At 40.0% G+C, this 27217-nt stretch overlaps 1 protein-coding gene across 3 annotated transcripts in view; it reads left to right on the top strand.

Moving 5' to 3' along the window:
* The window catches only part of LOC111875430 (hemicentin-2), a 462602-nt gene that overhangs the window by 76483 nt on the left and 358902 nt on the right, over positions 1-27217 (top strand). For all 3 annotated transcript variants that reach the window (XR_004514196.1, XM_033755808.1, XM_033755807.1), the window contains 3 exons: positions 15191-15402; positions 16321-16431; positions 19488-19691. Coding sequence is in view for 2 of the 3 variants with exons in the window: in XM_033755808.1 (XP_033611699.1) it covers positions 15191-15402; positions 16321-16431; positions 19488-19691 (527 nt within the window). In the remaining variant the exon portion in view is untranslated. The remainder of the gene's footprint in view (positions 1-15190; positions 15403-16320; positions 16432-19487; positions 19692-27217) is intronic.

Below are 27217 nucleotides of genomic sequence, written 5' to 3'. Positions count from 1 at the left end.
AAATTCACTCCCTGAGGGCTTGTTCCCTGAATTTTTCCGCCCTTAAAAATACCACGACCTCCGTCGGGTTTGAACCCGCGTACCTTGAGTTACCCCTAGGCTACGGAGGCCGCTATTTCTTGAGCGTATATCAGGCTATGCTGTGTGAACTTTTCCTCAGTATATTCAGGCAAATCAATTTACATTAACTTCAAGTAGGTCCAAAATTTATCCTTCAGAAATTTAGCCCTCCCATTCTTTCTTAACATATTCCTATTTCATTCGAAAATATGTAACCTCCGTAGCTAAAACGTCTGATCATTAGAATTAATCAACCAAAGAATCTTGGAGGAAGTGATGGAGCAGTCCGTCTCTCTGAGCTGCCGTTATAATAATGCTTAGAAGATAGACTCCTCTTTTCTCCGTTTAAAAATATATCCTAACAAGTCTTCCTTTCTCTGCATGTAATCATTAAGCGTATCTATTTGTCTGTACGTTGCCCTTCTCTTATTGTTTGCTCGCGTGATCGTAATTTGGGCGAAGAGTATTTCACTAGAAAGAATGAACGCCCTAGAGGCAGCAAGAAAGGGTTTTCTGTAGACATGTTACACAGAAAAGAGCGTCACATTCCCTAGCGAAGCGTCCTCTCGTTGCGACGCCTTTCAGTTATCCTTCTCCAGTGTTTAGCCCCCTTTACATGTACAGTCTCTAATTGGGAACGAGGTCGACTACGCCCTTGTGATTGTATGCGAATACAAGGCAACAAAATAAAGAGCAGAACTGCTGAGAGGAACACCCACACAGACAAATGAAACATGCACCATTAGTAGAACATGATAAGCAGGCCTGAAACAGAAAACTGCAGGAAGAATATTTTCAGAACCGTGACTTCATTTTTTAATGGCTTTCAGTGTATAATGTTTGCATGATGATTAACAGTGCATATGCATGCTGAGTGGACAGAAATTAAAATGAAGTCATACTAGATGGAAATATTGCACATTTACTTTTCATTGAATGTTTACTTCAATCTAATGTTCGGCTGTGGTGTACAAGGAGATGAATAATTGCAGGGAATTAGAGTGTAAGGTGGGTGGCTGGCATTCAGGAGCATAAACTTCATACTCTCGGAGTGCAGGTTCAAAAACCGAGATGTGAGTACACAGGGAGACACTGCCTATTCAGTCATATGATTTTACAAGCTCATTTCCACCTCCCTTCGACTTCATGAACCAAAGTAATGTAACAGGATTATACATAAGAATAACGGAAAATAATAAAGAGGAAAAATGTACAGATAATAATCAGTCTCTTAACCGATACATGTTATTCATATGTATAACACTGGTACCGGACACCATTTGTTCAATTAACGGATGCTGGTGATCATGGGGATACAAAATGTTAGCAGGGGAGCTGCGTTGAAGCACAGCTAAGCAAGAATGTTCAATGTGCCTGTATAGATAATATATATATATAAACAAAGAAACAAACTCCATTGCCTGTAGTCCGCAAGCGAACTATACCGACCGAGTGATCGCTGCTTGTCGGCGAAGTTAGTGGCAACTTTAGCGGATAGAACGTGTCACGTGGTCAGCGCAACGGATACTCACGGCAGTTAATCTCGGTTTTCTTGACCGGAACCTCTATTTCCTTGAAATAGCTCCTCAATTATCCTCACGAGGCTGAGTGGACCCCTTTCCAGACCCAATAATTCTCAGAAAATCTGGTATAGCCGGGAATCGAACCGGGGACCTCTGTACCTGTAGCCAGGAACTCTGACCACTAGACCACAGAGGCGGTCATGTATATATATACATATATATATATATGTATATTGAAGAACACTTTCACTTTAATATTATCGCTGGGTCGTAATGTAGCCTCCTCAAGACAAACTGCAGCGCGAGCTCACAGCACGTGTTCACCTCAGCGAAATAATTGAGCCCAGTAAGGACTTTTCTTTCATTGTAAAGTTTTCGGACAAGCCGCTGGTGCTAAGTATTCACGCTTGAGAAACCGTAGAGACTCGTGGCTAGCATCCCACTCCTCTCTCTCTCTCTCTCTTTGGAAACCAAGGCGTAGTTCTCAGTGTAACTTTTGCATCACGTTTATGAAGCAACACTATATAACATTTTTCAGTTATGCAATCATAAGTAAATTTATCAAATATCAATAAACTTATGCCTACGAAAACTCAAATTTCTTTATGTTGAAATTGTTAGCGTCATGAAACTTTGAAGGAAAATTAATGGACACAAGTGTTCGTTCTAAGATAATACCAACCTCATAAAATCTCGCAAAACGTGCAGTAAGTCTAATGCATGGGCTTCAATTTATGACGCATCTGCGTGCCAAACTTGTGATCCCAGTTTTGCCAACCGTTCGCATGGGGTGAATCCAGAATATTTTATACTGCTAAAACCCCTACATCCTGATTTATATGTCACAAAATATTTTCCTATACAGTACGAAAAGAATAAAGCGACGTAATAGGAAGGGGGATATATTATCGAATAAATACGATGCTTTCTCAGTTCAAATTCATATTCAGAATATTTCAGAGCGGTTTGAAATCGCATACGATTTCTATGGTTGTTGAACCTTTATTAACTTGTGGATCTCAGGTGAGGGGATGGAGACACTTACTACGCTCATCCGTTAGAAAGGGCTAACCTCCATCACTGGACAAACTGTATCACTTTGGATATTTCTCCCATATGGATCCCCTTTATCAGAAACCAAATTAGCAGCTCACAGGGAAGATCAGAATGATCAATCAGAGTCTTCATGCTTTTCTAAAATATTTTAGTCACAGGGGTCAAGTTTTCATTCCACAGATGGCACTAGCGGTAGGCAAAAATTTATTTCACATGATATTCTTGAATTAATCCTATGCATTGGTTTCCATGGACTTTGTTTGTTGGCTAGGTTTATTGCGTACAATTTTCACCTCCTTTTCTAACTTAGTTTTAGGCCTGTGCATGTTTTAGCACAATTTTTATTGTACGAATGCAGTTTTCCTGTTATCTCCCATTGAAAAGACTGCTCTCAGGTGCTTAGTTTCAGTTATACCGTCATAGGTTGTTCAGTAATTGATGTTAGCTCATCCTATTGACCGAACACAGTGTCTTCCACCTCACCTGAGAATGGAAACAGATGCAGTTTCAGAAACTTGTTGTTTAGTGTATTTTTAGAATAACGGACAATAGATAAAGTCCAAAAAATCCATCAGTTCAGAGATTTATTAACTTAATTACAAAATTTAATAAAGCTCACACGTAGAGAGCCTCAGTTAGTTGTTATTAATTGCATCACACATCTTTACTTTTTGCTGTTTTATTTCGAAGTGAATAACTTTTCTGATATATGGATGGAACTGTAATTATTTTTTCCTGCTACAAACCGGAAGGTCGCGGGTTCAAATCCCGATGAGGTCATTGGATTTTTTTTCAATTGCCCTTAAACCTTCCAGCCGCATTGGACCCTGGGGTTTACTCAGCCTCTAACAGAAATGAGTACCAGGAATTAATTAAATAATTTTCCTGGGGAGAAAAGCGCGGCCAGCGCGTAAGGCTGACAACCTTACCGCCATCTCTGAGTCGATTGTCTAGATAATGTGGGACCCTCAACGTCTCACAACCCATGGGCCTTCACGGCCTGGTACAGGGATAGCTTTACTTTTTTCACTAGAAGTGACAAATCACTTTAATTCAACTAGTTAAAATAATGGTAACCTATGTTCTCGGCAAAGTTACATATGCTTAAATAAACACAGTACTTTACAGTATGAAGAGTGGAGATTAAAGATTGAGATTACATTGCCCTATCATTTACTTGTATACGTAAACTGACGTCATATATGTATGCCTGTGTGCAGCCCGTCAAATGCTAAGACATGAACCTCTCTAACCATAACTGTAGTTCGTTTAAAATAATACCGGGGATTTGAAATAGCGATTGGAGATGTATACAATACTTTGACGAATACGACCCCCTGTTCCATTAACACAGACGTGCATTCAGCAAATCGTCACCTTACTCGGTCATTGTTCTATCTTGGAATTGCATTGCTTTCCGCGTTCTCACTCATGGAGCTGAGCCCTTCTTGAGAAGCTCCCAGATGTGCAGCTACTCAAGAAATTCCCAACACTTTATGGAACCCGAAGGTTCATCACCGTGTTAACATGAGTTCTCCACTGGTCCCTATCCTACGCCAGATCAATCCAGTCCATTCCATCACATTCTATCTCTCTAAGATCCATTTTAGTATTTTCTACCAACCTACGTCTTGGTCTTCCCAGTGATCACCTTCCTTCCGCTTTCTTGTCAATATCCTATATGCATTCCTCTTAACCATATTAGTGCTACATGCCCTGCCCATCTCACCCTCCTTGACTTGATCATTCTAATTATATTTGGAGAAGAGTACAAGTTATGAAGCTCCTCATTATGCAGCTGTCTCCAACCTCCTGTCCCTTTAGCCTTCTAATTTCCGCTTTTTAAATACATTTCGTTCCTTAGGGCACAGGGGATGTATACTCATGATTAAACCGAGAAAAATTCAAATTGAAATGGGGAAAAGTTCCCCTTATATCTCCTTTATTCAACTATTTGTTTTCCAAATATTTTAACCTTTTCTTGATTTCACAAAAGTTAAATCAAGCATTAAGAACTAAGGCGAAGAAATCCCGAAAAATGCCAACTATGATAGGTTTCTGTCAGTATCTGAGTCTGTTTGCTGAAGCTGTCCTTCATGACATTGCACTTTTCACAGCCAAGCTGTAATTATGTTCTTGCCAAAATACACGGTGTTCTGTCAACTGCATTCAGATAACTGTATTACGTGTTTTCTCAGAGATCAGGACATCTTATTTAATACTGAAGTCAAATATTAAAATTAAGATCCAGTTACCCAAACAAATGAGTCGTATCCTTGTGATCGGTAGGTCCCGACGTGGCGGATGATCCATGAAAATGACCGCGAGAACTACAGAGATTCCTCCCAAAATATGTTTATCAGTATAGGGTGAATAAAATACAAGTAAACAGCATTACTAATGTCTGATTCTATTCCCTGTTTCTCAAATATCTGCACGAAGGCATTACTTTATCACACTCTTTAAGTGTGACTGACACGTGTCAGCACACTCCATGAACCAAGGAGAAAGGTCAAATCTTAAAACTAGGGTTACGTACTTAAAAAAGAATTACTTGATATTATTTCTTCTAAAGACTTTCACCTTACAGTTTAAATTTAATTCATTCATGGTTTATTTGACAACGATTTGTGTATTCTTTGGTTATGTAAATTTTTAATACTACTGAGGTGGGACTAAGTCCCTTGTACTGCGGTCACTTCTGGCCTATTGTACCAGCCCCAGATGACAGGTGAGGGTGATTGTGGAGCAATTGGTGGAATGAAGATTGGCAGGGGAAACTGAAGTACTCGGAGAAAACCTGCCCCAGAGCCTCTGTGTCCACCACAAATCCCACTTGACCAGACCCGGGATCGAATCCGGGCCGGCGCGGTGGGAAGCCAGCTACTAACCGCTTGAGCTATGGCGCGGCCTTGGTTATGTAATGTCAAATGTAGTCTGAGTTAAGACGGACGAATTCGAATGAATGCGGACGGAAAGTGACGTAGTTTTTTTAGGTACCGCCACGATTTGCATCTAGACGAACTGATTAACGAGTATCGTAAGCCCATATAACCGGCCTCCGCGTTCATATCTAAACTCGTTACTTTTTCTTTTTGGGCTACAGCCCAAATTTGGGCCTTGGTCTACCCCAATGAAACTCCATTTCACTCCGGTTTACTAGATCTTAGATATTCGGTAGAACTCCTTGGGCGGGTGATCAGCTCGTCCCAAGGCCTCTACCTGTACACAAACACAGAAAAACGCACACAAACATCCATGCCCTGAGTGGGATTCGAACCCACGATCCCGGCTTCCGAGCGAGCGAAGACAATACATGCCTTAGACCGCCCAGACACCTTTGACCGGCATCTAACCCCGTTATTTTTCGGAATGCGAAGCCAGAGTACTCACTGAACTGCGACTGACATTCGATCGATTTGTCTTTGGTGTGTTTTTGTTATGGCATTTGGGGGTGGACCTGCGTAGCACTGATTGTTTTCAGGGAACCGACTTCATTCACACAGCGATCATAATTATCAGACCACTCAACTAGTATAAAACAACCGATGGTTGTGGTTGTTATGGCAACGTGGGGTGGGTATCATTGGACAAGAGAGAGATGTTGGTTGAATCATGGCAGCATTAAATACTATGGTAGGACGTAAACATGGAAGCTAATGATTACTAAAACGGAACATAGGCCAGTAATCATGTCATATTAGCAGTACATGACGGAGCAGTTATTTACGTATATGTTGTTCATCTGCACTTTGTATACAGATGTGCTGAGCCTTGTTCCTCTTCCGTCTTTGTCTCTGAATAAATACCTGAATCTCACTGAATAGGCAGTAGTTGAGCAAACGGTCTCTTGGTGGCCGTGATCGGAGTTTAAACACAAGTACTCAGGAAACATGGCGGAAAATGATACATACATAAAAAATCGTATGTATGGGGAATTCTAACGCTCGATCACAGAATTCGCTTTCCTTGTCTTCTCTTTTTGGCCTTCAACGTAAATCAATGGTAGGGATAAGCCATCACTTCTAATTTCTATCAATTAACAAGTTACCTGTCTCTTCTTGAATACTCATGTATGTAATTATTCAAACAGTCACGGTGGCTTCCAGTGGGCTTGCAGCACTCCTGATTCCTGTTTGGACTCCCGTCTGGTCCCCTGGATCGACACACACGAAGCCAGTCTTTCTCTGGTTAAAAGCAAAAATCGATTGGCCTTCCATGATACGCTCCTGTATTCGATACGTTCCCGCACATTACATCCTCAGTCTACTGCTGGTGATCACTGTGGCCCTGGTGTGAATTTCTTGTAAAAATAAAAGTTATGGAAGTTACTAATCACCTAATTTCATTGACACGATACAGACCGCATAGGAAAGGAGGCACATAGCAATTCTTTTATTGTTACCTGATTATTTGTTGCCGCGGTAACGTTTTTACCGTGACATTGCCTGACAATGATAAGGGATACATATACAAACACACAGACACACGGGAGAGATTTATGAAAGAGGCTATTGAGATGGGCCTTAATGTTACCTGAATGCTACAACAATCCTAATGAAACTTGGTAAGTACGTATATCATGCCGTCTCTGACCATCACAACGACGCACTTCATAAATCAGTAACACCAACACTGAGGCCTCCAAAATTGTATTCATTGCATATAATCACACTTACTAAAGTTTCCCCCCCCCCAGTTGTCGTACCAGATTCTCAAATTAGAGTGAAAGAGAAGAAAGTGGATATTTCTTCTCAGATTGTCTTGTGTTCCTGTGCGGTTTCAAGAATAGAAGTGTTTACTGTCCTGTCAGTGGAATTTGCGTCCACGTAAAATAATTTAATTAATCAGCGGAAGAATGCTTCGTCATCAAGAATAAAAACAGCAACAATTCTGATTCTCTAACAGTTGTTATGAACGCCTAGATTTATTATAGGGTTAAAACATAGGAGAGGAAAACGTAATAAAAAATATTTCAAATTGTCCCATCCATCACCAATGTAGGCAGCATGGCCGAGCCGGAAGCATGGCCCACGGGACAGTGCAAGCCTTTTTAGAACAAGAAAGGGAAAAGAAAGAGAGAGAACAGAAAAGAAACATTACAAATTACACGCTTCACCTCTCGTAGTTCCCACCACAGCGCCACCGGTTCACATAGCTGCCAAGACAAGTGAACTACGGCCTGTGCTGATTCGCATTCAGGATCGAGCAAAAGGAAATAGTGTTCTGTAGAGAGCACAATAGGTTTTATTGCGAAACCTGAATAGTAATCATATCTTATAAATTTGGAGTAGACATTGGCTGCTTGTATCTAGACTGTGTTATCATTTCTGCAATTTTTGTGACTCCTTTTCTTTTTCATTTTCCTTCTGAATTGATTTCGATAATTGTTACCACGTTTTCAGATAGCGTGGAATAAGGACTACCGCGGGCACAAGATAGTAATTATGATTTTAATCCACAGAAAATTGACTTGTGGTTTGAAATATAGACCTAAACTTTATTATTTTTTTTTCCTTGGCACTACAGCCCCAGTTGTCCTAGGCTTACCTCCATGAACTTCTCCGTTCACTTCGGTTTTTCTTGATCCTACACATTCGGTAGGACTCCTTAAGCGGGTGATCAGCTCGTCGCAAGGCCTCTACCTGTACACAAACACAGAAAAACGCACACACAAACTAAACATCCATGCCCTAAGTGGGATTCGAACCCACGATCCCGGTTTCTAAGCGAGCGAAGATAGTACATGCCTTAGACCGCTCAGCTACCGTGACCGGCAAACTTTATTATTTACAATACTGAAATATAAAGAAATAATGAGAAAAATGCGCGAAACGAAATAAGGTTAAACCAAGACCACGCATATATTAAATAGAATTCTCAGGCTTTAAGGCAGATGATTTAGCAAAGAGAGTCAATAAATTACTCGAACTTACACAAAACACTTAGGATTCAGGCCCGTCACTGTATATGTTAGAAATAACATAGGAGGGAACATGGTACTGTAGGCTATAACAGGATTCAAATCTCTTGACGTGGCCACGGTTACCGTACCACCCAGTAAGAGACTCTTTGTGTTGCCCATTTGAAGCCTGCCACTGAGCGTTTCAACTCAAATGTCATGTGCGCTCGGACAAACTTTGCATGCACTCAGAAGAACGACGTATTTATATGAAGAGCTACTATTTTCTAAATGTGTAGGAGTAAATCCCATGTTTCTAGCTCAAGCGGTTAGAACTTCACGGCTTTGGAAAATTTTCTTGTAATCATTGTTTTAATTTATCCGAGGCGGTCGCGTTTCTCATAACGCTTCTTAGGCAATGCATTCAGGATACAGTTAAAGAGTGATTTTGTATTTGGTGAAGCGTAGTTTCTAGAAGGCTCAATCATTTGCTTCCAGCTTTCTAAGTAATCTTTGGCATCTTAAGTTGTGCCGGGTGTCTATTTTTTCATTTCAGATAACTTGGGTGTAGCCCTTTTTTTTTTATCTCGTCCACACTTCTTGAAACTGTGCACTATTTCACATCCCACGAGCTGGCCTCCTCGGTCTTTTTTAACATAAACAATGAACTCAAGACAAAGAACAATTATCATTCGGTTTGTCATGCGCTCCTGATAAGAGTGTTACATGAACGTTTATTTTTCAGTTGGGGTAGACAACCTGCTGTTGATTTTTTGTGTTAAATCTATTACCGTTTTAAAGTAAAGTTGCTCCTGTGCTTAACTAATTAAGCACTACGTCATGAAGACGTATGGGGAAATGGATGTATAAATCCACATTTTCTTGACCTCGGCCCTAGTTGAAGGTGATTGGTCAGCTTCACTCCGCGGTCGCTTTGCCCCTGGGGAAAGAGCACCCGGTACCCATTGGATAGGAAGTTGGGTGGAGCCCAGAGTCAGTCTGGGACGACTTGGAGAAGAGAAATTCTTGTCTCCACCGAGACTCGACCTCCGACCCCTCGGTCGTTCAGCTTGTAGCCAGTCGCTATGCCGACCGCGCTATACGGGCTCCACTTTTACCGTTTTAATAGACTTAAATGTATGGAGATATATACGTCAGTTATTTTGTATATAGTTCATTATTCAAAATTTTTCTAATGAGACATGTCGGTTAGTAAGCCGAGTACAAGTGGTAGAGGTCGCTCCAACGGTTACGATAGTATTTCGCGAAATAGATTTTAATGTGTACAGTACCTTTAAGAAACACTTGTTTGAAGAGAAACAAAGGAGACTGGGCTCTTCTAAATGCCAGGACCTGACAGTCGAAGGGTGGGTTGTAAGCAAGTCGACTGCTTCGTGCATATGCAAGAAGGCAAAGAAAATAAATTGTTTCATCACCCAGAAAGCACATAAACATTCCAAAAAGGGCGACAGACCTAGACAACTTCCAAAAGATATTTCACGCAGAACTGTTTTAGAATATTATGACAGAGGCTACTGCCAAGAAAACAGCTTTTGCTTTTAGAGAAAAAATAGCGCATAAGCGTTCAGTTCCTTCCTCTTTATGACTAAGAAAGCATTTTGGCTTCCCGAACTCATGAAGCGAGGTGACATTGTTGTGGCAAGCTTGAGGTTACTGCGAGGGATGCGCGGTGACAGCCAACCAGTGTTCTCCCTGGGTGAAACTTGGGTAAATCAGAATCACACAGTTGAATATATCTCGAAAAATTCACGCAGGGATAGTGAGGTTTTGCTGTAGGGAAATGAAGCCACTCAGGGTAGGCTAGTACTGGTTTCATATCTAAGAGAAAGTGGGTGTTCCGTTCGAAAATCGACCCCTGAAAATCGATCACACATTTCAAGATTGGTTACAATATTATATTTAAGCATCCTGTTGCACTCCATACGATAAATGATATAATGATACAAATTCCGTCCCACGTAGTAAAGAATAACAGCGGCACGCACACAGGAAGACTACACAGGATAACACCTATACAGTGTGGAAACAAGAACTAGCCGCTGCAGCACTTTAGACATAGGGCGAGTAACCCTAACAGTTTTAAATTTAAAATTTGGAGAAAAATTTTAAAGGATTTTAAAATTAGAACTAAAGATTTTATAGTGCTGCTACAGGTACGTCAAAATTAACGTGTGTAAAATAATCTACAAACCAGACACATATCAACGAAGTAAATGTTGATAATAACAAGGAAAGTGTTTTAAATGTTAATTTTGGGCTGGGTGCAGTGTGACAGCAACGTGAGTGTTATAGACCTGATGATGGCCGTCTGAGGCCGAAACATGTAGTGAAGAGGAACAAGATCAAGGACTCATCATATATTGTTTGCACTTGGGACGGAATTTGTATCATTATATCATTCAAGATTGGTACCTAAATAAATGTATTAATTTCTCGGAGTATGGGAGTAAAATAAATTGGAAAATCTGAGCTATCATTCAGGTACAGTAATTTTGATGAATAGCATCTCCAGCAGAAAACAAGATTTCACTCATTTGCTGTAACTGAGGGAATATTTCCCTTCTACTGAAACAGGATATGCATTTCTGCAGCGATTGCCCCCTTTAGGAATAATACGATACAGTACGAAATTAACCAAATGGCCAATAAAAGGGGGCATCAAATCATCCGAAAGAAAAAAGATATCATTGAGTGGCTGCAACATATAAGAATGTATTTCCTTCCTACGGACACAAAACTGAACTTCTGCAACGACTGCACTCTCTCAAGAGTAATACGAAACTGCACGAACTTGACCAAGTTATGAAATTTCTAAACTTCAGAATATTGCAATTATTGAACATTTCCGAAACTTTTAAAACACTAGAAAATAATTTTGGATTTTCGAAAAATTCAGAAGTTTTACAATTTCAGTGATTTAGAACTTTGGGTTTTTTCAAATATTTTCAGATCTGAGAATTGTTTAAGATGGCGGTAGTTTTTCATGTTCTGGTCTTCAGGATTTTGACAGTGTGTATTGCTGTATGTGGATACCGAAGTTTCGGAGGAACGTTCTGCTTCCATCGTCATGATTAAAAGTTGAGGCAACATGTTTACGAATTTTGATATTTCTGTACAAGGCTATACGGTATCACAACAAAGAATACCACAGTTTAAACTTATATTGAAGTGTTCTGATAATCCAGAGATATTTATTTTGAATATAAAAAATATCTCTCAGCCTGCCAATCACGTCATAGTGGGGTAGAACTCCGATGCTTCGAAGACTATGTCTTCATTATCAGGGATAAATTTGAGTATTCCTTGAAGGTGGAAGCAAAGATAATACCAGAAATGTCGAAGTATTACTTCAAAATGACACACGATATTTCCTGAAAAGATTTTATTAAAATTAAGACTCCGCCAAAGATATTTTCACAAATCATGTGTATTAACAAAATTTGCTGAGACAAAAATTTCATTTCACGTTGTGCCACGTAATGTTGGAGTTTGCTGAGTCCACAGTTCTAATATAAATAGAGATTTGATTCGAGAAAGTTATATGTAGAGGCCGGACATTGAATTCCCTCCCTGGTAACTGTCCACTCTCTCTGTATTCCTGGCTCTCACTCTTTGTCACTCCCTCAACTACTCACTCATCAGCACAGCAGAGTACTAGGAGCACGCACCACTGCACGAACACATTACAGCCCATGGCTGTAATAGCACTTCTCACCCCACCCCCACAGGGCCAACTATGGGTACTGTCCATGCAGACACATTTCCATAGAGTGTGTATGCGGCTTTGTGGTAATTAAACAGGGGGATGGAGGAGTCTTATTTGAGACATGTGAATGCCTTCACATTTCCCTTCATGCATTTCGTGCAAAATTTATTCTGTTGTCATTTAGAAGCTCTGTATTGGCCGCGCGGTCTAAGGTATGAAATTCTTTCTCCTGCTCAAACACTGGGATCATGGGTTCAATTCCACTTCAAGCATGGAGGTCTGTCTGCATTTTTCTGCGATCGTGTTTTCCTGTTTAGGTAGAAGCCTCACGAAGGGCTGATCCCTCGCCGAAGGAGTCCTACCGACTCTACGAGCAGAACTAATTCTGAATGGGAACAGACCAGAGACCCTAATCAGTCAAGGTAGAAGTAAGTAGTTTTGTATCAAAATGCAGATTTGACAAGTTATGGTTTCCCTTGTACTTTATAGATGTTGATCCAGTTATGTCTCAGTTGTTTATCCTCATATTTCAGTAATGACTTAAAAGAGACTTAGACAGAAAATCACTATACTCGTAAGGGATAGAAAAAACAAAATTTTGGTGGAGGTTCCGGATTCAAAGCTGAATTGTCAGTATTGCAAGTGCATTGAAATAGACATCCCTTTTACTTTTTCTGTCCCCAGAAGTTACTGTATAAGTAAGTCAAAATTCCGTTCTTGTTTCTTGTTCATTCCTAATACGTAATGATTACTAATCGTTACTAATGAACTTCTAACTTACTTTACGGAGCTGAACCCTTCTTGAGAAGCCGTCAATTGTGACACTACTCGAGAACAAAATCAATCGTCAATAGGAAAAATTTTGTTTTTGAAAACAAGCCTCTAGGTCCTCCACTGATCAATGTACTGGGTCATAGTTGGAAACCTTTTACAGTAACATCAGCAACCCTTCAGTGCTTTACTGATTATCTACTAAAGAGGTAATGCTACTCCTGTAACAAGTCGCAGAGGCCCATAGGGTTGTGAGACGTCGAGGCTGCCATGTTTTTCTATACAATCAGCTTACAGATGGCGGTGAGGTTTTCAGCCTTATGCACCGGCCCCCAGGAAGATTCGTCATGCTTATTTCTGTTAGAGGCTGAGTCGACCCCAGGGACATAATGCGGCTGTAAGAATTAGATCAATTGAAAAACCCAGTGACCTCATTTGGATTGGAACCCGCTACCTTCCGGTTTGTAGTATATTGCCTCAACCAACTACGCTACCACGTGTATCTCCTATATGCACGAAATCCGATTAACTGTCATATTATTGCTCAGTTTAGTCATAAAACCTGTTTATTCACATTGCAGCTAGAACTGGGTATGCTATCATGTCTGTAGTTATTAAATGTGCAGATAACAGATTTATAAAACAAACTACTGTTGTAAAAGAGTTGGGAGGGTTAACGGGTGTCTTCGATGTGGCCAAGGGAGGAACTGAGCGAGACACTGCCTGTGATACTGGCGATAAACATAATATGTGCTATTAAGTTCCGTTAAGGAGGTCTTAAGGCATTAAATACCCTCTCTCGGCCATATCAAGGGAAATCAAACCAAGAGGGAAATACACCCCATAAACATTATTCTATAGCGCCACATAATCTTGCTGTCTTACGAGCTTTGAAAATGTATTGTAAACAATTTTTATTTTGTCGATAACATAGGTTTTAATATAGTGTGCTTTACTACCGTTATCAGAATTTAAGTTGAAGGGTCGGGTAAAAACACAAAGGGCACTTTTCGTTGCAGATTTTCGTCATATATTCTAATAGAAATTTACCTTATAATACATTGAGTAATATCCTAGAAGACTGTAAACTTCATAATCACCTCTGTGAGAAACTCAATTTTCACATATGAGATCAAGTTTCAGAAACATGCGTCTCTTCGCAAGTAGGTTAGCGTATGGACAGTGGACAGAGGTAGTAAATTTCTATCTTGTTCGATCTGACGAGGTATACAATTTTGGATTTTAAATACTTCGTTTATATACAGCACGAAACGATCTTTGAATTGTAGAACCATATAGTTTTGTATGTCGTTAAAACCGAGAAGATACTTCTCTTCATAGTCACGGCCATGATATATTTAGATCCGGTGCGATATTTGATTATCACGACTCCAATACATTAACTCGTTATGAAATGTATCCAGCTTCTTTGCCGTACTTACAAGTCCCCATCTGATTACAGTAACTTCAATTCTGTTTTTCTTCCATCCTGTCGTTCCCACTTTCAGCACAGGGCGGATATCTCAGTTTCACTGGTCACTTTTACATACGGTAGGACTCTTTGGACGGGTGATCAGCTCGTCGCAAGGCCTCTACCTAAACACGGCACAACACAAACACAGAATAAACACATACACATAACAAACATCCATGCCTTGTTTGGGATTCGAACCCACGATCCCGGTTTCCGAGCGAGCGAAGACAGTACATGCCTTAGACCGCTCAGCTACCGTGACAGGCTCAATTCTGTTTAGTACAGTATAAAAAAAATAAAATATGTTCCTTTGTTCAACGAATTAAACACTACGCCGTGAAGGTATATGTGGGAGTGGATGTATAGATCCACATTTTCTTGACCTCGGCGCTAGATGGAGGTGAGTGGTCAGCTTCACGCCCCGGCCGCTTTACCCCCTGAGAAAGAGCCCCGATATTCATTGGATAGCAGGTTATGTGAACCCCAGATCGGGCTGGACCGTTTATTAAATTTCCGATCTCACTTGTAAGTACCCAGATAAATCACGACAGACTAATGTGATGTAATTGCAAGGATGTGTCCTATGTACGGGAGAGATCTGTACTTAGAAGTGTGTTAGATGCTTTGAGCAACTTGCTTTGTAAATGAAGGCGTCGGTCGCTGTGTTTTGTCCTCAGTCTGGATGCTCGTGGCGGGAGCTTGGAGTCGGCGAATCACTCGTTTATTAGCAATGACCTGGGAGCCAGGACTTACTTCCAGACGTCGGGAGTATATCCTGCACGCCTGCAGGTAAACAATGTCGGCGTCCAAGATGAAGGAGTGTTCCGTTGCCGAGTGGACTTCGTAGACTCCCCCACCAGGAACTTCCGCGTCAACCTCACCATAGTAGGCAAGTCATCAGGGCAGCAACCTGCCTTCGTGAAAGGAACTAAGCACGGATATTTTCGATTTAAAACGGCGCTTTAATTTTTATACTTCAAACTTATAAAGGGATTCAGTTACTGAGAGTGTATGAATACTTGCTCACTGGATTTATTACGTTTTTAGACGGAAAAAACAACTGAAATTTCTCAAGTAAACTTGATGCTTTGCAACCAGTTGATGACGACTCTTTTTTATTATTAATACAAATAAATCTTCATAATAGTCACATATGTGATTACCTATTTTCGAAACTCGGGTTTTTATTTACTCGTACAATCATTTTAATAATTATGTACTTGTAATTAATTCTAACAGCGAACATATTCACATGTCGAGTTCTGAACTAATTTATTCAGTATTGAATTAATATATTATAATGTATGCTGTACTAATTATATTATTTTAAATGTAAGATCTATAAGTAATTTGGTTCTGTTACTTTTATTAAGTTATTTTTTTATTTTTTTATGATCGTGTCTGTTATGGTAAAGGTGATCAAATTAATTATGATTATGGAGTGTAATACGCAAAGACGAAACAAAGAAAGCCTCAAAGAAAGCACTTTCCGGAGTCTACGCGCAAGTAGTAGGATAATATTAAAATGCATCTTAAGAAAATGGGTTTTAGGAAGTGAACTGAACTGGATGAAGATATAACATAAGACCAGATGGTGACTCTTGTCGAAACTTTAGTTCCTAAAATTTATGTAATGATAATCTTTCAACTGTTCATATTTTGTGCACAGACACGCATACATGTTCAAAATTCTACTAGTAATGGTCTATTTGATATTAATTGCATAAATTAATAATACATAATTAAATTTCCAACGTAAACAATTTACCGTCTTGTAGTGCAATATGTATTTCGCTGTCTTTTTCAGTTCCGCCTTCAAAGCCAAAGATTTATGATGATAAAGGCAAAGAGGTAACTGGGGTGGCTGGTCCCTTTCTGGAGGATTACGATTTGGTTTTGTCCTGTCACGTGATGGGAGGTGAGTTACATGCCAAGTTGTCACGATGGCTCATTTCTTGTGGGTTTTATGTAGTGGGCCTATTTTCTGTAAGAATATGCTATTAACAACAAACTAACTCCTCGCAATCTTCACAACTCTTCTTAATAAACTAATAGTCGCTCATCTGGTCAAGAAATTCTCCGCGTTTAAATCCGAAGGTTCATTACCATGTTCAAATAAGCCTATCATTGTATCAAGTTCTCAGCCATTCGAACCTAGTTCACGTCTTCACATTCTAATTCTTTAAGATACATTTAAATTTATCCTTCTGTCTATGCTTAGGTCTCAGAGTGGCCTCTTATCTTCAGATCGTCCGACCGAATTTCATGTGCATTTCTCATATCCCCCCAAATATGTTACTTTTTCCTTCTTACAATATAAATTATATAGCTCCTCAAGGTACAGTTTAGTCCACTCTCCTGCCATTATTTCCTATCAGGATATTGTTATTGCTATCTCTATTGTCAGTTGTACAGTGAATGCTCGTATGCATCTGTTCAGCTGGACTGTTCTGTTTTTTTTTTCCTTGGCACTACAGCCCCAGTGAGCCTAGGCCTACCTCCATGAACTTCTCCGTTCACTTCGGTTTTTCTAGATCTTACACATTCAGTAGGACTCCTTGGGCGGGTGATCAGCTCGTCGCAAGGCCTCTACCTGTACACAAACACAGAAGAACGCACACACACAAACTAAATATCCATGCTCTGAGTGGGATTCGAACCCACGATCCCTGTTTCGAAGCGAGAGAAGACAGTACATGGCTTAAACCGCTCGGCTACCGTGACCGGCCATGTTCTGTTTGGGCCTCCTTAATAAGACTGTCTCTTGATGTTCAGTGCAGACAGTAGAGGACATTTCGTACGAAAAGCAGTACAGTGCAATATGTGAGAGCACCCGAAAAGCGCTGAGCGGTTCAGATGGAAGATACAGCCACTTTTCGAGTGAACTCAGGTCACTCAGTTTCGGAATTCTAGAAATGACGAGCGTGGCACGCCGCAGCGTGTTTGGTTGAGGCACTAAGCTACAAACAGGAAGATCATATGTTCTATTCCCTACTTCTGTTAGAGATTGATTCGACACCAGGGCCATAGTGCGGCGGAAGGATTAGGTCAGTTGAAGATTTCCACTTCATCGGGACTCCGATCCGCCTTGTAGCATAGTGCCTCAACCGACTACACTGCCAAGTGACCCAACAAAGACTGATTATTTTCCTAAACAGCTTTAACTGTTTGGTCTTGTAATGGACAGTCGATTTGTTTTTTGTTAGGTAGAAAATGAATTTTTAAGGATTATTTTGTTGAATTTCGTGTTTCGAAGTTTTGAAAGGTAACCTATCTACCTATATCTATGGGTCTGCAGCCCTTTGATGGGCTTTGGTCGCTTTTTTTATTTTCTTGTTTTTTTTGTTTTTTGTTTTTTTTGCGCATTAGTTAGGACTTCTCGGACGGGGTGTCTGCACAAAGGACGGAGCAAACACAGAATAAAGACACACAGACACCCATGCCTCAAATTAGATTCGATCCCACGATCCAAGTGTTTGAGCGGACGAAGGCAGTTTATGCTTTAGACCGCGCGGCCACTCTGATCGGTTGAAAGTTAACCTAGGAACGAGAACTGATCGATTTCCATTGTTTGTATGAACTGTCCACATTACACACTACTAAAGTACTTACATTATCACTACAAGTACTAGCTCAAGATATCACAATATTATTAACTGATCGAAACTTGAGTATATGAGTTCTTAATCCCGTAGGGTTATACGGATGTGACAGAAATTCGTCTGGAACAAGAGAACCAATTTTCGACATTTCCTGTAATCTGGATAAGTTCTGTTTATAATGTGTTACAGCTCTTCATCGTCCAGACCTTTTCTGGGGCCCACCCAGCCTCCTATCCAAAATATATCGTGGGCTCTTTCCGCGGGGATAAAGCGGCTGAAGTGTAAAGCTTGCCACTCACTTCTGACTAGTGCCAAGGTCAAGAATACGTGGATCTATACATCCACTTCCCCATACGTCTTCATTACGTAGTGCTTAAGTATACACAGGGACAACTTCACCCTTTTTAAAAGCGCTACTTTTGTCGGATACGCCGGCAGTCCTAATCACAGAGACCGGAGATGACACGAGAACCTTCTATGAATTCATATCTTTTCTAAGGTCCATATGTCTTTCCATTATTGTGTTAACTTCACACAATTATAACTTTAAGAATGGTGAGACCAGAAGCTTGGCTGTGAGTGAATCACTTTTCCTTGCATGGCTTAGTCTTCTAACCTTAAGAGGGAGTCCACAGATACCTCTGAAACGTTTGTCCCTATAAGCAACATTATATGACGTCGCAATCCATAGGATTTTAATCTTCAACGCATTGTTATCCTTCTATGTAACAAGTGTTTAAAATGTTATCGAATGTCACGAGTGGGCAGTAGTTGTATTTCAGAGGTTCCGAGTTCCAAGATAAGCTATACCGGTTTACATTTTCAGTATTTTCTTAAGTTTATTTAAGGAAGTGCTGTATTAATGCCTTAAATGAATTTCAGTTCATCATTCACAATCTTCCTACCCGTGAACGGTATATATTCTATATAGTTGAAACTAAGAAAAGACTCCAAGTGCCCGCTTTCAAAACGAAAACCTACGTATTTCTGACTGCCACGTCCTAGTTAACTGCTCAGTCCTTTTACCTCTTTCCTTTAACAGACAGCCGGTCACGGTAGCCAAGGGGGCTACGTCATGTACTGTCTTCGTTCACGCGGAAGCCGGGATCATGAGTTCGCATCTCATACAAGGCATAGATGTTTTGTGTGTGTACGCGTTTGTTCTGTGCTTGTGTTGTCCTTTGTTTAGGGAGAGTCCTTGCGACGATCTGATCACCCGTCCAAGGAGTCCTACAGTCTATAAAAAAATGATCAGTGAAACTGAGAAATCAGACCTATGTTACAAAATGGGAGCTAGAGGAAAAAAATACCAAATATGTTTTGAAGTATTAATTGTATCTTCATGCTGAATATCCTGCTTTGTCTCTTCAAGGTCGGCCGCAGCCGCAAGTGACGTGGTGGCACAAGGGACATCTGATGGATGACGAGTCTGAAACAACTTCTGAGAGCTACACAGTGAACAGATTGTTCATCAAGGGCGTTTCAAGGTCATTGATGAACGAAAGTCTTCAGTGCAGAGCCAGGTCATCAGATCTTTCTCCGCCTGTTATAAGAGACGTCACCCTCGAAATCTACCGTAAGTCTTTGACCCTTGAACTGTGCTCAGTATGGACTAGCTTGGTCGAACAGGCGTTGGAAATATACCGATACTTGCTCCTTGTGACATCACACCACACCAGAGAGACGCTGACAAGTTGTTATTTTCTTTTCCTTACAGTATTTTGTTGGGTCCTATTCATTCTTTTCAGAAATCTGGCATAGACATTAAGAATATATAGATATTTTTTAATGAAGATGGATAAAAAAGCAAAGAAATAGGAACAGTTCCGTAATAATAAGCTTCAACATTTAGCCTTCTTGTCTACCATTTTCAACGGACTGAGTCAAGAGACATGAGGCGGTTGTGATATGTAGTTTGAGCGAGTGGAATAGGAAAATGTATGTAACATTTTGGTTAGAAAATTTTAAAATGAATAAGCCACTGAGGCGCCTAGTGATATGTGGTGTACCCGCCCTTTGAGAGATTCCTTCCTTGGTTTGAGTCCAAGTAAAATCTAAATCGTTTAGAAAAAGGATGGCGGCCATAACTGCTCAAGTTTGGAATTATAAATAATTTTCTCGCTTTGGGATTTATGGTATATTTTCTGTTTCTACCGTGTCGTCACCTTGAAAGATGCCGTGCCCACAGAGGGAAGGAACTATATAACCTCGGGTTCACGCCACCCCCTTTGTCCTTCAAGAGGAATCCGAGCAGAAATTACGGAAGGGACTTGGAAGTTTGATTTGGATTCTGGATATGGAAATAGCTGGGTGTTCGGTACATGTTACTGTTTTGGACGGTCACCTGCCGTGCGTCTGGCCAGTGATTCCGATATGAAAGAACATCTAATTTTTCCTAATTACGTTGACTACAGCGAGTGGAATCTTTTGCTTAAACATTGGTCTTTATTCTAAATTAACCAGTACGGTTCCACTCACGATTAGCCAGACGTTTCGTGATAACCGTATCGATTTGGAGTGTGAATAATTAATACAGCAGCGTTTCTCTATTTTTAAAGTAAATAAATATACATCAGCAGCGAACTGTGACTCATTCTATATGTGACTTATTTCTAACTAATTAATCTTAAGCACTTCACCTTCCCACCTCGATTTCGTTGTTTACGCTGATTTCCAATTGCGTTCATAGGTCCTAGGAAGTTTTGCTTATCGATTGGCTAGGCGGAAATTTGTAAACCCAATCCCTGAAGGTTGACTCAGTTAAGGAAGGAACAGTTATAGTATGAGATTGATATTAAAATGGATTTTTGAAAATAATTTGTGAAATTATGAAATGACTGAGAATTCTTCCAAGTGGAATCGAGGGATCTTGTTAATACATGCAGACATTTTCTTCACTGAAGCAGTAATTACTACATACGCAAGAATGATCCTTAATATGAGTCAATGATTCGCTTCTTAAATCAGTTCTCATTTCGTTAAGGCTTTCTTGACATCGGATAATGTGCATTAAATTCCACTGTAGCGATCTTTCTCGATGGCTGAATTTACCATTTACTGAACAGAATAATATTTTAAGTTGATTGTGGCCAACGTAATAAACATTTGTCTCAGAATATGAACTTGATCTGCATTAACCTTTTGATCACAAATGACCATTGTAGTTTTTCTTTTTATGATACCCTCCTCCCGTCTGACGGCATGCCGAGGTACCAAATAATAGGCCAGTCATGGAAATGTGTGGCCGTCATATGTGTAAAATTTTGGACGTTCGCCAAGAAAATGTCTAAACTAACTTCAGAATGGCGACGTGTTATGCCACGTTGATCTCATGCACGTTACGCACGAGATATCAACCATTAAATGTTGTGGTCTGGATCAGTTCCTTGTTTCTGAACGTCACCGAGGAAACATCTTGTCGCCTCTCACCGGAGAGCTCACTATTTGTAGAGGAGATCTGAGGTTCTCATGGCGGTGTTCCTCCTAGTCTGGGAGACCGTTACAAGCGTTTCGGAGGAACCTGCTGCCTGAATACTCTTCTGCTTCGACGGTGGAGGCATTAGGTTGCTCCAGAACTTGATAATATTCAAGCAAATTGCAAGGCATCACTCGGCCGCACCATAGCTCAAGCCGTTAGTCGCTGGCTTCCCACCGCAGCGGCCCGGGTTCGATCCCGTGTCTGATCAAGTGGGATTTGTGGTGCACAAAGTGGCCCTGGGGCGGGTTTTCTCCTAGTATTTCGGTTTCCCCTGCCAATCTTCATTCCACCAAATTCTGCATGATCATAATCACCCGGGGCAGGTTAAAATAGGCCAATCAGTGGCCGCCGTGCCGAGTTGACCCAGTTGGACTCTACCTCCCACTAAGCGAATTAAAAAAAAGGCATCACTTCTGAAATACAGAAGTTAATGTACCTTTGGCATTTCAGCATCAAATTGTACGGTATCCTTCAAATACATGAAGAGAAACAATTACATATATACAAAGGATGAGGCATATATACGCGTTAATTCATCCGGTACAGTGATTAGCCTACGGACTGGAAAACAGAAAAGTCTGAGTTCGATTCCAGGCGGGGGCAGAGATTTCTGTCTGCGCATATCGTCCTGATCGGCTATGTAGCCCACTGAGCCATCTATCCGGAGGTTAGATTGGTTGGAGCCGTAATTCAATTCCTGAATACTCTTAATGGTGTCATGCTAAATTAAAGCAGTGATTAGTTTACATTTGCACTAAATGAAAACCTTCGTAGCGTTCCTACACATACACACACACAGACATACATACATACATCATACATGATCATAAGCACGAAACATGGATTCCAGTTTATATTTTTATGATCTGTAGATATCCATGTTCCTCTTATATGTACACGAAATTTGCTGCTTCCTGTTTGTGATCTCTCAAGAGACGGATTTTCACCTAACATTTATTTCCCTTCCGAATCTTGATATACCTCGTATATACATTTCAGCTCTAGTAAATCTTTTGTCAGATGTGTGCATGAGAATTGGCATGGTAGGTACAGATAGGGCCCAGTGCTGTTACGGACACATAGCTAACTAAAGCCATTAGAAGAAGAGGTTTTGTTGCTAAGGGTAACGACGCAAGGAGCTCGCATTGTCCGCTCAAACCAAAGCCAAACGAAAGAAGAGAGGAAAAGGAGAAGATGACTGAGCCTGTCACAATGTCAAATACTAAAAGAGGACAACACGAACAAAACTCTGTTCCCGGACAAGTTGACAATAAGAACCCAGACTAATAATGAGACAGAAATAGTAGCTTGCACAAAGCGATATGAGGGAAGAAAATCAAACCGAAGAGTCTGAAATTGTTGAATACAAATTTTCAGTGAAGTGAAAACTATTCAGAACAAAATTGTGGAAGAAAATACTACTGTAACATCAAGAATCTTAAATGACTTCTTTATATTAAGAAATGTACAATACATAAAGTCGTTTTCTTTGTTAGAGAAACAAAAGGAAAAAAATTAGTAGTAATAATATTTTCTATAAGAAGAATCACGTTTAATTCTGATTCAACCGAGGTGAGCAGCCAGCGATTTTGTTGCTGAAAATGAAACATCGGTTTATTAGGAAAACGGAGCACAGAAACTAACAGAAATTTAAAAACAATACATGTACTGTCGAACATCCTCCATCTCGGTTTATTATCTTTATGATGTGTACGAAATTTTGTGAACGGTGTAGAGAGCTCGATTATACATGTAACAGATGGTTCCACAGGGGCCAGCACTACTCGTAATTTCATCTTTCTGTGATCAGGGGGAATATCGTGTGGACATTTCTCCGATGTGATGATTGCCAACAGTAAGAAACGTGTGTATCAGTGCCAAAGATGTAGTACAAACATGACTGCGTTGTAGTATGAATCTTCTAATTTTATTCCAATGACACAGTTTACTTCTTATGTAAGAAAAGTTCAGAAAAATTTCAAGAAATCTACAGACCAAAATATTACAACTGAGTAACTGGAAGTTTATATGAATATACATATTATGTATGTGTTTATTTTAAGTATTTAAAAAATATGGTCCTTGCAATACAGTATTAGATTACATTTTTGCCTGTTGCTTGAAAGACTTCTTTTTAAGAGAAGTTCAGAAACTGAGTGGTCTCGTTGCAAGGGTTCCGGGTAGTAAAACTGGGCTTAAGAGTAGAAACAACGTTGTAGCGTGGAAATATATCCTTCATATGATATTTTTTTCTTATTTCTTGCAAATTTACAATCTACTCCATAGTACCAGCATGAGTAATTAGTAAATGGTTTAAAATTCGGAAGTTTGTGACGAGTACCATTCAGTAATGGTTCTCGGTATGGTTACACTTCATCGAGAAGGTCTTCTGGCCAGATTTTCATATGATATAGCAACGAAGTCGTAAACACGCATCCTTAACAAAATAAACGAAGATTTCTGTTGGGTCCGTGTAGAGGAGTTATCTTGAAGATAATCGGCCCTACAAGTCAGTCAGTTCTCGCTAGGAGATAGCCACGGGAAGTTCGTAGTTGAAGAAGAGTACAAGAAGTGGGTCTGTAAAGACTTTATGTGTGCTGTAGTGCAGTGATATGTGGAGTGTGACAGTTATAGTTCCTGTGTTAAAATCCGTTACTAGGAAACATATAAAAAAAAACTTTGCAGAGGAATAGACATTATTTAGATATGTTACCTAGAAACGGCTAGTTAAAACAAATATAGAAGACTTTATTTATGTGTTATAATTACATTAATCTTGAAAGTATTCTAATTATTTGTAGTTATGACTGATGAATATCCAAACCCGCGTCTTTAGCCACTAATAGACGTGACAGTATTGCGGCTGGCATTGTGCACCTAGCCAGATATGTTGGAGGAATTCATCGTGCATATTTTGGAAAAGGAGGACCTTGAGGCTATGAGGTTCCAACAAAATATAATGCCTACATACTTCCACAAGGTAGTGTTGGAATTATTGGATCGCAATTCTTCAGCTAAATAAGTTGATAAGAGCGGACCAATCATTCGGCCACCTCGTTCGCTTGACCATACTCACATTGATTTTCCCTTGGAGGACGTCAAAAGACACTGAATACGTTCCGCTGCTGTGTACCACTTTACTGGAACCTGCTGGGGTTTCAAGAGCTGCAGTACTTACAGCTGCGTTCGACTTGATTGAACACAAATATATCTGCCGGCCCGCTCATGGTGACCTCATTAACACTAGTAAATGCAGGTCATAAAAATTATGACCATATGACCTACGTCCATTCCTGCGGCTTTCATTTCGTGAACAAAGTTGCTGTAAAATGATATACATTTCAAGAATACTTAAAATGGTTAAACTGTTTTGTTATGACTTGATTTGGCAAACTGTCGGAGTAAAGGTAAATTTCTCCCTGTGCTTAACTAATTAAGCACTACGCCATGAAGGCGTATGGGGAAATGGATGTATAAATCCACATTTTCTTGACCTCGGCACTAGTTGGAGGTGAATGGTCAGCTTCACGCCCCTACCGATTTACCCCGAGGGAAAGAACTCCCGGTACTCATTGGATAGGAGTCTGGGTGGGCCTTAGAGCAGGTCTGGACGAGATAGAAAAGAGAAAATTCTTGACCCTACCGGTACCCGAACTCCGATCCTTCCATCTTCCAACCTGTAGAAACTGTCGGGGTACTGTTAATAATTGGAATCCAGTTATTTATGCTATTTATGAAAAGTAGTATAAATAACATCTTTAATTAGATCACATATGTATACACAAATAACAGCAAAACAGTACACAAAATGCCTCGACGAATTAGTTAGACTTCGCTGTGCAACACATATGTCGAAGAAGCTGCCTAGTGGTAACGGCGCTTACTGAAAATAGTCATCTGTGAGACAGAACTCGGTTATTCTGTTCACTGCTTCTTGAGTTTGGTGCTACTGGAATGGGATGCTTAATGCAAACAAACAAACAAACTCCGTGGCCTTTAGTCAGTAAGCGAACTATACCGACCGAGCGACGGACGCTTAATACAGGTGTCAGTAACTTGAAAATTATTGTAGTTTATCGTGTTAGTGACCTCTTAGTTTGACCTTTTATTAATATGTAAACAGTTCCGAGTTCGATACCGATAGCAGCAACAGGAAACCATAATAAACAAAATATTAACTGTCAAGACGGGCCTATTAGGACAGATGAATAACTACCCCACGAAATTGCTTTTGTATCAAATACATATAATACAACACTGGAATATCTTATTAGAAAACTATAGAGAATGAGAATATTTGAAAATATTCGCGAAACTTTAAAGCTATATATGAAAACTTATTTAGGCAAGACAATTTACTTAATTATTAATTTTCTAAATATTTTCTGATTTTTGGAACGTTATTAAGGCATAGACCTTACCATTATCAATATCAGTACAGTATAACATAATAATCTAACATAATTTTTATACGGAATTCGAGATTATAAAACTTTGTTGTCTGATATGGGTGTCAGTGTTTCGGAGGGGGGGTACTATCTTCACATTCAGGATAGAAGATAGGGGAAGTGAGTTCATCTAAGACAATTGAATTTACTTATAAAACTACATGGTGTATTGACGCAGAAAACCACAATGTGAATCAGAAAATGAACACTAAGAAACATGAAAATAATGCGAAGAACCTTCAAAACAGCGGAACTTGTTAATAGTACTATCTTGCGATATGTTACGCCATAGAATTTTGCACGCAATGTCACATTTCAAAAAATAACAGCCTTCATTTTCATGGCCGTGATAAATTCAGGTTTCACAAAGCAACTTTTCTTTTAGCGGCTGTTACTCTGTAGTATCTTTTGTTTTAAGTGTACAATCATTGCTTATTCGTTAATATTTCCGTATTAGAAGAATATGACATAATGCGAAGACACACAAAAAAGCGAAAGACAGAAAGGGAAGAATTGGAACGTGGTCCTAGCGCGGCTTTGCCTTAAGCGCTGCTGTTGCAAGCATGAGATCATGAAAGAGTTCTGGTGGCGGCCAGGTCATCTGGGAGGTGATGCCGCACAGAAGCGAAGGGATGAACGAACCCTCCCCACTCCAATTCTGTACGTAGTTCCAAGAAATTGAGTTAGTGAATGTCGTTATTTATCCGCTCTTCTCTAACTTTCTCTTGGGACCCAGCTAATAATACGGTGACAAGACTTGCCCTGCCTGTATACCATCTTTCTCCCTTGGCTCCTGAAACTCAGCACAGCCACAGAAATTAAAATGACCTGTTTCCATTTTCAATTTCATTCTCATAAGAAACTTACCGTTGGAGGAGTTTTTCATTTTTACAGGAAAGCATACGAACAGGATAAGAATGAACGCATACAAGCGCTCTTCTTATTCCATATATTTAACACTGGTTAATGAAATGCTAATACTATTTTATTTTGTGCTCATAATATACGTGTACATTACTTACTTACTCATGGATTTAAGCCCTTCTTGAGGAGCCGCCAATTCTGCAGCTACTCAAGAATTTCCCAGCATTTCATGGAACCCGAAGGTTCATCACCGTGTTCACAAGAGCCCTCCACTGGTCCCTATCCTGAGCCAGATCTATCCAGTCCATACCA

Source organism: Cryptotermes secundus, unplaced genomic scaffold, assembly GCF_002891405.2.
Source record: "Cryptotermes secundus unplaced genomic scaffold, Csec_1.0 scaffold253, whole genome shotgun sequence".
Taxonomy (NCBI): domain Eukaryota; kingdom Metazoa; phylum Arthropoda; class Insecta; order Blattodea; family Kalotermitidae; genus Cryptotermes; species Cryptotermes secundus.
This window is presented reverse-complemented; position numbering and strand designations above follow the sequence as displayed.